The sequence below is a fragment of the Setaria italica genome, chromosome V (genome assembly GCF_000263155.2).
Source record: "Setaria italica strain Yugu1 chromosome V, Setaria_italica_v2.0, whole genome shotgun sequence".
In the NCBI taxonomy this organism is placed as follows: Eukaryota; Viridiplantae; Streptophyta; class Magnoliopsida; order Poales; family Poaceae; genus Setaria; species Setaria italica.
In genome coordinates, this window is record NC_028454.1 from 34,605,369 (window position 1) to 34,619,207 (window position 13,839).

The window sequence follows — 13,839 nt, forward strand, 5'->3', positions numbered from 1 at the left end:
GGGCAGGCCGGGGACGCCCAGCCATCCAATGATGCCCTACATTCTCGGCAAGTCGGCATGACGGCATTGAACATTCCAAGTCAAAAGGCAGGTAAGGACAGGTAAGGACATCTGGACATACTTCAACTTTGAATAAAGCAACACATCGCAATCAAACTGGCGGTTACAAAAAAAAAAGATCGTACTAGATTATGGCTATCTTTTTCTTCTCCAGCTTTGCTCGCAAGTTGCAAATCTGCGGTTGATTCATTTGGGCCATGTTTAGTTACTCCCAACTTCCAACTTTGACACTATGCAAAAAGAAGATTCCCCATCACATCAAACTTGCGGTACATGTATGGAGTACTAAATGTAGATGAAATTAAAAAGTAATTGTACAGTTTTGTTGTACTTTACGAGACGAATCTTTTGAGCCTAATTAGTTAATATTTGGACAATAATTCACAAATACAAACGAAACGCTACAGTGTGCTACAGTGCTGTAACAGTAATTTGGCACCTCCCAAATTGGCCAACTAAACAAGGCCTTGATTCGGTGCGCGGCCATGCGTCAGCGTGGGGCCCTTGCTCCAACGGCGGCCGCCAGCTCATCCAGCCCCACCGGCGAGCACGCGAGGATGGCGCGGCCTAGCGGCTCGGCCTGCACGGCGGGCGCGCACGGCACCCACTCCCACCGCGCCACGGCGGTGGCCTTCCCTTCCTCCTCCCGCAGCTCGTAGAGCACCGCGCCGTGCGACGGCTCGGCCGCATTGTACACGTACCCGCCCGCGGCGTTGCCGCAAACCCCGATGGACAGCCGCTCGGGGTCGATGTCGTCAAGATCATCTTCGTCGTCGGTGTCGTCGCGAGGGAACAGCCTCTCCGACAACTCGGGCGGCATTGCATCGCTCGACGCGGAAGGGATGGGCTCCAGAGTTTCGCCGTCCACCTCCCATGCCTGGACGACGACCGTGCACTCTGCTTCCTTGTCCGCCCGATTCGCGCCGAACAGGACGAGCCGCTCGTCGGCGCCTGCGCGGCCTGGCGCGACGCCCCACGTGGTGACGGCGGGGTCGGGCCCAAGGCGGCGGGTGGGGCCCCACCGCCGCTTCGCCGGGTCGAACCAGCTCGCCCATCCGGTGGCCCTCTCCACCAGATACACCCGCTGGTCCGTGGCCGCCGCCGAGAGCCACGTCGCGGACGCCGAGTCCCTGAGCGCGTCGGGCATGGGGTCGCAGGCCGTCCACCCGCCGCCCTCGTGGACCTCCACCGCCGCTTCGTCCTCGCCCTCGGCCAGCGCGAGGCGGCACGCGCCGCCGAGCGCGACGACGCGGTCGCCCACCGCGGCGAACACCGGGTCGACGCGCCACACGCGGGGGGCCGCCACGGCGACGCACGCGGCCGCCCCGAGCGGGTCGCCCGCGACGGCGAGGCCCGAGAGCGAGAGCGCGCAGACGCGGTCCCCGCGCGCCCCGCGCACGAGGCGCACGTGCGACGGCGTGGCGTGGCGCGGCGGCGCCGGGACGGCGAGCCAGGCGCCCGAGCAAGGGTCGTACGCCGCGGCGCGCCGGCTACCCCCGCGGCCCTGGACGTGGGCCACGAGCCAGGGCAGCCGGCGCGGGCGGCGGCGCAGCGCGGCGCGCACCGCGCGGAGCCATTCCCGCGACACCCGCGCCGCGACGGCGAGGTCCGGCGCGGGCACCCGCTCCACCACGGACTCGAGCACGTCGCCGTAGAGGTACGCCGCCGCGAGCGACGCGGCGTCGGGCTCGCACCCGTCGTCCTGGTGCCGCCGGTGCTTCAGATCGTGAGCTCGAACGCCGGCGCCCATTTCCCTTCCCGCAAAGGCTTCGCAAGCACGGAGAGGTCAGCAGTGAGCGCAGCAAGTTTCGCTTCTTCTGTGTGTGGGCTGCGGCGAGTGGCGTGATCGATTCCGATCTGGGCCCAGGGGTGGCAGGCTAAATAGAGAGAGAGGAGCGGGGCCTTTGAAAAACCACGAGCGGACGAGTGGCGCCGCGGGGTCAATGGCTCAAAGGAGATAGGGCCCAGGGTGAAGCTCAAGCTGTGCTATCGGGCGAAATCAGCAGACGTCGGCAATTGGATAACAGCTACAGCAAAAACGACGTCAAGGCTTATCGTCTTGCCAGAGAATTGAGAGAAATGGAGCGGAGCTTTCGGCGTTCGTTCATCACACTGACTGATAGTGCTCGCACATAGTGTAAATAATTATTCCACTAATATGCAGTGGGTTCAGCTTAGCTCGTCATATGAACTGTTCGCTTCAGTTTATAAGCCAGCTGAAAAGCTGAAACGACTGATTTGTTGTGAGAGGAAAATACTGTTTGATGACTGATAAGCCGGCTGAATAAACTGAAGCGAACCGGCCGATACCTCGCGAACAACGAAACAGGCGCACTGTAATTAACGAATAATCTACGTACTGCTGCTAAACTACTCCCTCTGTTCTTTTAAGTATGTTCTTTTATGTTTGACGTTGATTACCATAACTTTGAACTAACGAGCGTCATCGTATATAAAAAGAATGGAGGGAGTATATAGCAGCCGTGTGTTTATTTGAAGAAAATATGTTGCAGCCGTGCGACTCACGATGCGTAAATGCAAATATTGTCCATCGCTCGTTATAGCTAGATAAGCACCACCGGTTTTATGATCGACAGTAGGTGGTATCAGCTACTAAACGATGAGGACGATAAGATATTTTGAGTGCAGTAATGATCATAGTTGTTTGACGAAGAGCCAAGCCAGACACTCGTTAGGCCATCAAACCACAGCCCTGGCGAGCTAAACAGTTCCGGTGAAGCGGCAGATGGCTTGTCCTGTTTCCCCAACAGTGTGCTCCACCCAATAAATCAGAGACTAATCTCCCACGGTGCCCGTCGCCGTCGGTGCCAGGCACTACGGGAGACAAGAACCACCCAAGTTCTCTAGAAGGATTCCATGCGCAGCCGAACCTGTCGCTCTCAGGTATTGGTTGGCGCGCGCATCTTTTCCTTTCTCTTCTTAGTTTTTCCTTCAAAATTTTCGAAGCTGTGCCGCCACAATTTCCGCAATAAACATGCGTCGTTCCTGATTTTAGATAAGTGTCTGCACTGCACTTATCTAATGGATAACATGTAGAGCCGCCACATGGACTAACGGTTCAGGAGAGCGTGCTGGCGACCATGTGTTTTTGGCACCAGGCGACTTCGTCCATGGGGCGGGACGGCGGGTGGTTGAAGCCGCCAAACTTTTGACCACGTTCATCGTCGAGCAAAGCCTCTGGAGTTGCTGGGCTGGTGAGTGGTGGCCGCGTGCTTGCCTTGGTCAGGCCGGCAGGCCGAAAACGAAGTCAGATCGATCGATCCAATTATGCAATGCAGAGCACCTACTCGATCGCTGCAGCTTCCTAGTCTTCTTCGTCCATCGCTTGTCCGTGCCATAGTTACATTGTGTAGTTCCTGGGCAGTGCAACAAGGGCTACTACCAGGGGGGAAATTAACATCGCTATGAAAATTACACTTTGGGAACAATCAATCAAATCCGGCCGGCGGCGCCTTGTCGCTTCAGGAAAAACACAACTTTTCCCCTCCTCAAAATGAGGTCTACAAATCGAATAATTACTTCCGATCGAGTAAGTATCTTCCGAAACAAGAGTTAACTAGTAGCGCTCGCTACTTGCGCTTGTTCTTGGAGGCGAAGCGGAGGATGAGGTAGAAGAGGACGCGGTAGAAGACGGCCCATCCGAGGAGGTAGAGCACCATCCACCACTTGCGCCCGTCCACGGTGCTGATGCCCAGCTGCTGGAGGATGTCGTCGCCGGTGAGCGTGATGGGGGCCGTGGCGAACACCCGGCCCCCGTCGAACTCGTTCATCAGCAGGCCCTCGTACGGGTACTTCATCGTCGAGATGGTGTTCATCCACTTCCACGCCAGCGGGATGCTGTGGCTGCTCAGGAAGTAGCCGCAGAAGAGGAAGAAGAGCGCCGTGAAGGCGATCACCGCCGCGTACCTGCATTGTTGTTGACCCACAACAGAGAGACTCGCACGGTCACACACACATGACAAACGTCGTCGTGCATCGGACACATGGGGCTGTTGCCAAAGTATAGCTGGGCCGTTGTTTGGAATAGCCATGGGCTGGGCTCTCTAAAATGTTTTTTGAGGTCTGGCCCATAAAACCTTATGAAGCTAAGCTTGCTGGGCTTAGGAGAGGGCTAATATGATGAATTTGGCGAACACGTGAGATCCTGAATTTTTAATGTCGGTTTTGCTAGATTTTTGGATCAAAATCGAAACAGTAGTGTACTTACCCAAGGATAAAGTTTGGCACGACGGAGCTGATGAAGACGACGAAGGAGTTGGTGGAGAGGAGGGACGCGTAGAGCATGACGAGGAAGTAGAGAAACTGGCCGTGGAGCTTGAGCGCGAACCAGACGATGCCGGCGTATGCGGCCGACTGGAGCAGGAGGAACGGGAGGTAGGTGATGACCCCGGCCACGACGTAGGCGGAGGCGCGGTACGCGTTGTGCGAGGTCTCCCTGATGAATATGAATCGCTCCTGGATGAAGGCCGGCACGGCGTCGTTGGAGGAGAAGAAGAAGACGCAGACGGTGAAGATGAAGAAGCTGAGGCGGTTGGTGATGCCCTGCGGGTCGTCCTTGGGCTTGGTGAACATGGTGGCCATCAGGAACCCCATCACCGTGAGCACCATCAGCCGCGACAGGAACAGCTCCGGCGTGCGCCAGATGTTGGTGAAGTTGCGCCGCATCAGCACCCACACCTCCCGGAGGTACGAGTTGGCGAACTTGCCGCGGTGGCCCAGCGTGTTGATGCCCACGCCGGGGGCGCCCGTCGCGTTCGGCGCCGCCGCGCGGTGCGTCGGCGTCAGGTAGTCGTCCTCGTTCACCGTGTACGCGCTGCTCAGCGGCGTCGGCGTGCCCATCACGATCTCCGGCGTGTACCTGTGCTGGTCCTTGTGCTTGGGGCGCCGGGACGGCGTGAGCTGCACGCCGTTCCACGGGGACCTGGAGTGCTGGCTCCTCCGGCTGTGGTCGAAGCCCTCGTCGCCGGGGCCCGATAGCGGCGTCTGAGCGATGCTGGACACGGTGGAGAGCCCCTCTGCGCCGTAGGTTGCGGTGATCTTGGGCGGCTTGAGGCCGGTGAGGCAGAACTCGGCGAGCGCCTTGACGCCGAACTCCGACTGTTCGTACTCCTGGATGACGTCGAGGAGATGCTCGATGGAGTTCTCCCCCTTGGGCACCTTGCGCCCCATGCGGGCGAGGTGCGCCGTCACCTCCTTGGGCCCGCCACTGTACATGAGCTGCCCGCGCGCCAGGATGACGAGGTGGTCCAGCAGGAGCAGGATGCGCGACGACGGCTGGTGGATGGTGAGCACCACGGTGCTCCCGCCGCACGCGATGTCGTGCACCTTCTCGATCACGCTGTGCGCGCTCGTCGAGTCCAGCCCCGACGTCGGCTCGTCCAGGAACAGCAGCGCCGGCCCGTGGATGATGTCCACGCCGATCGAGACGCGCCGGCGCTCGCCGCCGGAGACACCCCTCGTGCCCTCATCCCCGATGTACGTGTTCCTTGATGACTGCACCGTGTACCGTTGATGTTCATGCGTGCTCTGTTTCCAAGCAGAGTGTATTCGTGATTATTAGTAGGGAACTTACGGTGAGGCCGAGCTGCTCGATGAGGTTCTCGACGCGGAGCTTCTTGTCGGAGGCGGAGACGGAGGAGCCGAGGCGGAAGTCGGCGGCGAACATGAGCGTCTCGAAGACGGTGAGCATCGGGAAGAGGCGGTCGTCCTGCATGACGTAGGCCGAGGAGCGCTTGATGAGGCTGGGGCTCATCTCGACGCCGTCCAGCGCCACGCGGCCGTCGAGGCTGGCGATGCGCCCCGCCAGCGCGTCCAGGAACGTGGACTTGCCGGCGCCGCTGGGGCCCATGACGGCTGTGACGCAGCCCTTGGGCGCGTACCCGGTGATCTCGTGCAGCAGGTCCACGTCCTTCTTCTCCCACTCCCCGCCGGCGCCGCGCTGCTTCTTGACCACGGTGTACGTGAGGCTGGTGAACTCCAGCCCGCCCGTGAACCCGAACCGGCCACCGCCCGCCTTCTCCGGCGCGTGCTGCGCCATGTCGATCACCGTCTCCAGGCGGTGGCCGCCGTGCCGGCCATTGTGCTGGTGCTGATGATGCGCCATGCTGTGCACCGTGCACGCACCGGTCTGGTCGCCTATGGATTTTGTTGCCATTCAGCTTGTGTACGCATATAAAAGCGCTAGCTTCTTGCCTGCGTGTCACTACCAGCTTCGTTAATTTGTCCGGTTGGTAGATACCTGGTTGTCGGGCGACAGAAATGAGGGCGGGCAATGCAGCGTGTCATCGGAGTGAACGTTTGTTACGGTCAGTTTATTTGGCCCGTCGATGGTGATCGGGGGCAACTTGTCCTCGACAGACGACAGTATCATGGCGAGGTCGAAACAAAAGTGGCGTAGCAAGGCTTATAGAAATGGTGGTCTTTTGGGGTTATAAGATTATATTTCTGCGAGCAAGAGAGGTGTTCTATGCTTTCTATGTTCTGTTCTTCTGAAATTACAGCACCAGTCAAGAGCACTTCTGATTAAAGGGGTGTTTGGTTTCAAGTACTAAAGTTTAGTCCATGTCACATTACATATTTAGATACTAATTAGGAGTATTAAATATATCTTAATTACCAAGGCAATCGCATAAAAGTGTTGCTATTGCTGTTCACTGAAAAAACTGAACAGAGAGGTTGCACCCTGAAGGTCGTCAACCTGTCACACTGAATTTGTAGACAAATTCGATCTGACTGTCAAACTAAAGTATACTGAAAAGGAAGCACAAGTAGATGAGCGAAAATTCTGTCCATTGTTCTCTGGGTTCGAAACTTCAACGAAGATCGTTCAAGTGAACCTCAGGTTCATTTCATCCCTCTCGGCGGACCGGTCAAAGTTCAGAGACTGCCGGCCTGCCGGGCGACACCAGAGTCCATAACGTATCCCCTCTTCCAAAAAGGCCCAGCCCAATTCCGCTCCGTGCGGTAGGGGAGAAAGAGGAAGCCGAGAGGATAACGGGACACGTCGCGGATTCACGGCCACCTCAGAAAACAAGCGAGAAAAAACGGCTCCCTCCGTCCGGAAAGGTCAGAACTCGGTGGCCCAGCCCAATTCCGCTCCGTGCGGTAGGAGGGAGAAAGAGGGAGCCGAGAGGATAACGGGACACGTCGCGGATTCACGGCCACCGCAGAAAACGAGCGAGAAAAAACGGCTCCCTCCGTCCGGTAAGGTCGGAACTCGGAGAGTCGGAGGCGCTCGCTTGGCCTGCGAGCCGTTTCTGCTCCGCCTCCTTTGCCTTCGCAAGCCTGCGCTCAAATCACGAGATGAGATAGCCGGTGAACGATCGGAGCCCCCATGGCGCCATCCGCAGCCCCCTCCTCCTCCTCCGCACGGCTCCTCCTCGCCTCGCCCCAGTCCCCGCCCACTCTCCTCCGGCTCCGCCGCGGCGGTCGCCGCACCGTGGGGCTGCCGCGCCGAGGCGGCGGCGGGTGCGCGCGCCTGCAGCTTGTTCGACGCGGCGCGGCGGACGAGGAGGCCGGGGCCGCTGCGCGGGGTCAGCAGGCGGTGGAGGACCCGGTGCCCGGCCGCGACCTCGTCACGCTCGCCGCCTGCCTCGTCGGCCTCCTCACTGGAGTCTCCGTCGTGCTCTTCAACCTCTCGGTACGGTAGCCACCTCGCGTGCTCAACTCTGGTTTGATCATTGGGTTTGGTATTCAGACTTGCGTGAGACGGTAGCCGTACTACTGTGGTACTAGGTTTGACATTTTGAACTATGGAGTTGAATTGGTTTGAGGCAACTGAACAGTGATTTGATCGTGTGTATCGTGATTCCGACTTCTTAATCCAGTGTTGCTGAATCAGTTCGCCATGCTATCCAGTCATTTAGTGTTAAGTACCTCGTGCTACATCCTGTGACAGTGTGACTTAAGATGCACATTTTTTTGGCTATAGGTTCATGAAATACGTGACATATTTTGGGATGGCATTCCCTTGCGAGGGGCTTCGTGGCTGAGGGAAGAGCCGATCGGTGAAGTCTGGCAGAGAGTGATATTTGTTCCAGTCAGTGGTGGTGTTGTAGTAGGAGGATTGAACGCATTAAGAAGTTCTATCAAAACCAACTCAAATGGCCATGTGTCCAAGATACAGAGTGCAGTTAGACCATTCTTGAAAGCTGTGGCAGCATCTTTCACACTTGGAACTGGCAATTCATTGGGTCCTGAGGGCCCCAGTGTGGAGATTGGTTCTTCGATAGCCAAAGGATTTGGAAATGTGTTTGACTGGGAGGGTGGGAAAAGGCTGTCTCTTGTGGCAGCTGGATCAGCTGCTGGAATTTCGTCAGGTAAATTTTACCATCTAGAGCATTCTATGTTGTATAGATTTGTGCCACAGATATAATAAGTTTAAAATGCTGTGAACGTTCTCTGGATTTCTTCATGTCCATGTCAAGTTATTGTCACCAACCAAACATCTCAACACCAATATTTTTTTTTAGCAGACAACATCAATATTCCATGTCCTTGACCTATTGTAGATTATTTCCCCTAAATTTGAAAAATTGTGATGCTGGTTTATGATAATTTTTGAATCACCGATTATGAATAGATTGGTATGCTGGTAGCTATACATGATGTATCGGTTCATTGGTTATAATATATGGGGCATTTACCCTGTAGCTTGCATTGGATTCACCTTCCATGGACATTTAAAATGTTCCACAAATCAACATGTCTATGCGGCTTTCTGTCTTCTTTCTGATTTCATTTTACTTATATTTTCAGGTGATTGCCTTGTATTTTAGGTTTTAATGCTGCTGTTGCTGGGTGCTTTTTCGCGGTGGAATCTGTTTTGTGGCCTTCTTCTACGGATTCCTCATCCCTTGCCAACTCGACACCTATGGTGATACTCAGTTCAGTGATAGCATCTGTTGTTTCAGAGATTGGTCTAGGTTCCGATCCTGCTTTCACTGTCCCAGAATATGATTTTCGCTCCCCAACAGGTACTTTGATAATTGAGATTTCCAGCACTGATGATCCACTTATATTTTACAAAACCTCTAATGATTAAGATGTTTTAACCTGTTGCTGTTTAAGCACTCTCTAAATAACTTTAGATGTCAAATAAAGTAGGTATGTCCAGCTGCTGATGTCAAAAGTTACTGAAACATGACACAAAATGTAATATTGCCGTAAGCTAGCTAAATTTTGGATTACTTTGTTTCAAAATGCATATGCTCTTGTCCTCCTCTTCTCTGAGAGTATATTGTCTCTGAGAGCACACAAACCCCCTCTTCTCTGAGGGCACTCAAACAGTCAAACCCCCTCTATCAGTCCAAATTTCCCAAAATGTCCCTTACAGTCGTAGAATTCCTTTACAATCCTCCTGATGGTAGGTTAGTTATGGTGTCTATTTTATGATATCCTCTTTTTACATTTTGTTTCTCGTGCTCCAGAGATTGAAAGTATGAGGATATTTACATGACTTCATAAATGTCAGAACTTCCCCTATATCTTTTGCTGGGTGTCTTCTGTGGATTGGTGTCAATCACATTATCAAAATGTACATCACTTGCTATGGAGACAGTTGAGAGATTACAAATGGCAACAGGATTACCAAAGGCTGCATCGCCTGCACTAGGTGGCCTTATTGTTGGTCTTCTAGCACTTATGTACCCTGAAGTATTGTACTGGGGCTTTGAAAATGTTGATATCTTGCTGGAATCACGACCATTTACAAGCGGCCTCTCTGCGACTATATTGGTTCAGCTCATTGGAGTCAAAATATTAGCAACATCTATATGCAGGGCTTCTGGATTGGTTGGTGGTTACTATGCACCATCTCTTTTTATTGGTGCAGCTACAGGGATGGCATATGGCAAGTTCATGAGATTCACATTTACCTGTCCTGAACCACTCTTGCATGTCCCATTCCTAGATGTGGCATCACCTCAAGCATATGGCCTGGTAACATGTCTGCATTTTTTTCCTTCTTCTCAACTACCTTAATAACTGTCTCTTTATAGTGCTATGGTATTATTGTTATGTAGTTACTTTTCCTTCTCTGAAAGAATGTCCGTATGTTAACTAGTATTCCACTCCCTGTCTCAACTTGCACATTATAATCTTTGATAACAATATTAGACAGTGTTAAGGAAAGAATATGATCATTTCTTATGTTTTCTTCCTTTTTGTATAATCTTCACAGGTAGGTATGGCAGCTACCCTTGCTGGTGTATGCAAGGTGCCTCTGACATCAGTCCTCCTACTTTTTGAGCTTACACATGATTATCGCATAGTTCTACCTCTGCTTGGGGCTGTTGGGGTATCATCTTGGATTGCTTCTCCTCAAAGGTTCTCTAAAAGCATCAGGAGTAAGCTGGATTCTCTGGAGGAGAAATCAAGTATTGCTCAACAGACAGACAGCATGCCCACTGAAAACAAACAAGTCAATTCCATGGATATAGCTGATTCATCTCAAGAATTATGTAAAGTTGAAAGCTCCCTTTGTGTATATGATGCAAACAATGATAATATGTTCGAGAATCTTACTGTTGCAGAGGCCATGAAAACTAACTATTTTTCTGTCTCAATGACAACCCCGTTAGTTGAGGCACTAGATCTTATGGTTGCAGAGAAGCAGCCCTTTGTTATGGTAACTGAGAGTAACTCATCTGTAATATGCTTGCTAGCACTAAAAAATATCCAAGATTTCTGCAGAGCTGCAAAAACTACAAGGGCACAAGCTGAGGTGAGATGTGATTTGGAGTTTTCCATAGTACATAGGTTATGCAAGCTGTCCAGTTCTATAGATCTTTTCGCAATGATGATGCATTGTCGTTTTACTTATGAACCTTCACCGGTTTTGTTAGATATAACCAACTTACACAGTAATTGCATCCATGCCAATTCTGGATTGTAGCTAGCATCTAGTTGGGAGTTGAGCATTCTAAGCCACATTACGACCCAGATGCACCAACCAAATACCTATGGAATAAATTATAGCTGATACATATGTTTTATATTCAGAAGTATCAAACAAAAAATCCCAAGTTTGGTTAGTTTTTGGGAGCACGATGATCTTTGGTCTCTCCTAGTTTCTCTAGTTTATGCATACTTCCAAGTTTTTCTTAAAAAAATAGAATGGATTTCTTGTTTGTTTGGTGACATCAAATGGTGAGTTAGAGGATATCTAAGTTTAGGTAACATTTATCGCCAGATGGTCATATTTGCTAACAGCTTGGTAGCTTGCTCAATCTTGGTGCAGGTAAAGGAATTCCTGGTATGTCATGTTTACCAAGCAGGGAAGTGTAAATCATGCTCTGTGACTCCTCAGATGCCACTTACTGCTGCAGAGAAGATTATGGATTCTCATGGTGTGGATCACCTTCCTGTAGTCTCTGAACATGCTAATCTTCAGGACAGTGGACTTTTGATAGGTTTTGTAGACAGAGAATGCATCGCCATTGCTCGAAGGTAATTGTAGAATTCTTCTAAATTGAACATTGTATTGCTTGTATTCCAATTGCCAGTTTATACTCAGTGTTCCTATGTCTTCTGTGTTGTGTTCTCATTCAGAGCCATGGCAGTGAAAGAATTTTTCATTTCTACATATGAGATCAGAAAGGAAGAGAGACCTAGCACGGAAGGGAGATGACACAATTCAGGAAGACTTGTTACTTTGCAAGCTGTATGATATTTTTTAGCTTGGATAATGGCTGGTGAAGCAAGCAAACCTGGCCTGAGTTCATGTGGCATCTATTCTATAACTGGTGAAGACTCAAGAGCTAAGGCTTTATCACGTTGGTTTGCTAACTTCAGAGTGTGATTCAGATGTGTGGTTAAGGAGGGCCTCTATTTTTCTGAAAGCATCTCCCTTACCACCTTCTGTGTGTGCAGACATGAGTTTTTGTCACACGTGTGCTGCAAATTCCCGATCATTGTATCTTTGCAATTGATAAATTTGAACAATGAGATGCTGGGAAGTGGAAAGATTAGCAACAAGGTTAGGCTTTGTTACATTTCTATTCTTCTTTCCACTTTTTGAATAAGAACATAAATCAGAAATACTGGAGAGGTTGAAAAGCATTCACGTTCTTGATTTGCTGTCTATATCCTGTTCTCAGTGAGCCATTGGTTGTGCTCTTGTGCAATTACACGAGGTAAAATGGAAACCACAAAATGCGGTGCTATGGTCAAAATTAATACAGACCGACGGACTTACTATATAATTGAATATACAATTTTTTGCAAATTAAATTAGAATACTCGAAGTACAAGAAATTGCTGGTTCAATAGTTAAAACGTATGACCAGTGATGGTCTTAAAATCAACTCGACTCTGTAGGCTTTCTAAAGCGACATTTCAATTACATTTATTTTCCTGGCAAGTTGAGGGCAAGCTGCTGCCGTATGAATGGGAGAACTTTTTTGTTCCGCATGGTTGAATAAGAGTTGCAGAGTCTGAACTGTCAGGGGATTGCAGTCCAGTCCAACCTTGTTACAATTATTATCTCCGGAGAAATGTAGCTAATCATATTACGTGCGAATGCCGTGGAGTCGAAGAATAAACATGCAGCTGATTCGTTCCATACGTACGAATAAGAAAAATGAAGCAACACGAAAGGGACATGATGATACGTACAGTTTATATCACTATCAGGATTACAATTTTTTTCACAAAGAAATAGTGCTGCAGGACATACATGTCATCAAGTTCTGGTTAGTACTACACAGGCGAGTACTCTAAAGCTACCAGAACAAAAGAAAGATTCAAGTTAGAATGTTCAGAATGATTCAGCAAAAGTGGCCATCAGTACGTCGCCTAAACTTTAAGTACATGCGCGACCAGGCGATTGATTTCCTATGATGGAATCCAAGCATAAAACCACTTTGCATTGCCATAAGAGAACTGGGAAGAACAGTGCACAACGCGATCCATTTTGTACGAACACAAATACAAAACTTGAACTCTGCGATCTCTGATCATGCATGTATCCTATAACATGCTATCACGACAAGACCGAAGCTACTACCAGAGTAGCAGGTAGCAGCAACCAGCAAGAAGCTAACAGTAACTGGAGGGAGTATAGTTTGCATAGCCAGAGCTTGCTTGCACGCCCGCCAGGCCGAAGCTCGTCAGCGGCGCCGGCCCTTGCCGCCGGCGCCGCGGGCCGGCAGCTGCTTGTCCTTGCCGAAGATGCTGCAGAAGCCGCAGGCGGCGACGCGCGGGGACGGCGGGTCCAGCGCCGGCTGCACGTGGCCGGTCCTGTACCCGCCGTGGCCGCTGGATCCGCTCCGCCGCTGCTGTTGCCGCGCGGCCGGCGCCTCCTTATTGGCGCTCCGGGCCGGCCTGGCGAGCTCCCCCGACGCCGACTGGTGCTTGTCCTCCCACACCGTCCCCGACGACCCCGACCGCCGGAACGTCTCGCTCGACCGCTGCAGCCCCGCCATGGACGCGCGCGCGCGGGCGGCTGAGCAGTGCGTGCCTCTTCCTCCCACCGGGCCGGCTCGTGTGACCTTTTCTGCTCGTTGTTGCCGTCCCGTCCTCGCGGCGTCCGGTGCGGCGCCTATATACGACTGCACGCGCGGACGGGAGCTGGAGGAGTCAAATCAATCATGTGCGTCAGTGCGGGTGTGTACGGCAGGGGAGAACGCAATGGCCGTCCCTTCTCGCTCCGAGAGAGGCTGTGCTGGGCCGTGAACTGAGATCAGGACTGCGGGCGCAAGGGGTCATTTGGAATGTTTAGATACTAATTAGGAGTATTAAACGTAGACTATTTATAAA

General features: G+C 51.9%; 4 protein-coding genes across 5 annotated transcripts; 1 reads left to right on the forward strand and 3 right to left on the reverse strand.

The window, feature by feature from the left end:
• Window positions 1-110: 110 nt before the first annotated feature.
• LOC101767619 (F-box/kelch-repeat protein At1g23390) lies at window positions 111-2,200 on the reverse strand. Its single transcript, XM_004969622.4, has 2 exons — window positions 531-2,200; window positions 111-253 (listed from the first exon to the last, which is right to left on the reverse strand). Exon 1 carries the CDS (start codon window positions 1,808-1,810, stop codon window positions 551-553), a length of 1,260 nt encoding a protein of 419 aa, XP_004969679.1. The 5' UTR covers window positions 1,811-2,200; the 3' UTR covers window positions 111-253; window positions 531-550.
• Window positions 2,201-3,492: 1,292 nt separating this feature from the next.
• LOC101778434 (ABC transporter G family member 17) lies at window positions 3,493-6,184 on the reverse strand. The gene is made up of 3 exons (XM_004972070.3): window positions 5,654-6,184; window positions 4,289-5,574; window positions 3,493-3,987 (listed from the first exon to the last, which is right to left on the reverse strand). The coding sequence occupies exons 1-3, from the start codon at window positions 6,182-6,184 to the stop codon at window positions 3,651-3,653; spliced, it is 2,154 nt and encodes a 717-aa protein (XP_004972127.1). The 3' UTR covers window positions 3,493-3,650.
• A 1,063-nt stretch (window positions 6,185-7,247) lies between these two features.
• Window positions 7,248-12,165, forward strand: LOC101768286 (chloride channel protein CLC-e). 2 transcript variants are annotated; one of them, XM_004969624.4, is made up of 7 exons: window positions 7,251-7,720; window positions 8,012-8,399; window positions 8,859-9,056; window positions 9,554-10,020; window positions 10,262-10,804; window positions 11,321-11,529; window positions 11,632-12,165. In XM_004969624.4, exons 1-7 carry the CDS (start codon window positions 7,415-7,417, stop codon window positions 11,708-11,710), a joined length of 2,190 nt encoding a protein of 729 aa, XP_004969681.1. In that variant the 5' UTR covers window positions 7,251-7,414; the 3' UTR covers window positions 11,711-12,165. The 2 variants fall into 2 exon arrangements, with proteins under 2 accessions (XP_022682653.1, XP_004969681.1); XM_022826918.1 differs by lacking the exon at window positions 11,632-12,165 and having other exon boundaries at window positions 7,248-7,720; window positions 11,301-11,427.
• A 756-nt stretch (window positions 12,166-12,921) lies between these two features.
• LOC101778831 (uncharacterized protein At1g15400) lies at window positions 12,922-13,632 on the reverse strand. The gene has a single exon (XM_004972071.3). It carries the CDS (start codon window positions 13,503-13,505, stop codon window positions 13,191-13,193), a length of 315 nt encoding a protein of 104 aa, XP_004972128.1. The 5' UTR covers window positions 13,506-13,632; the 3' UTR covers window positions 12,922-13,190.
• Between the last annotated feature and the right edge of the window lie 207 nt (window positions 13,633-13,839).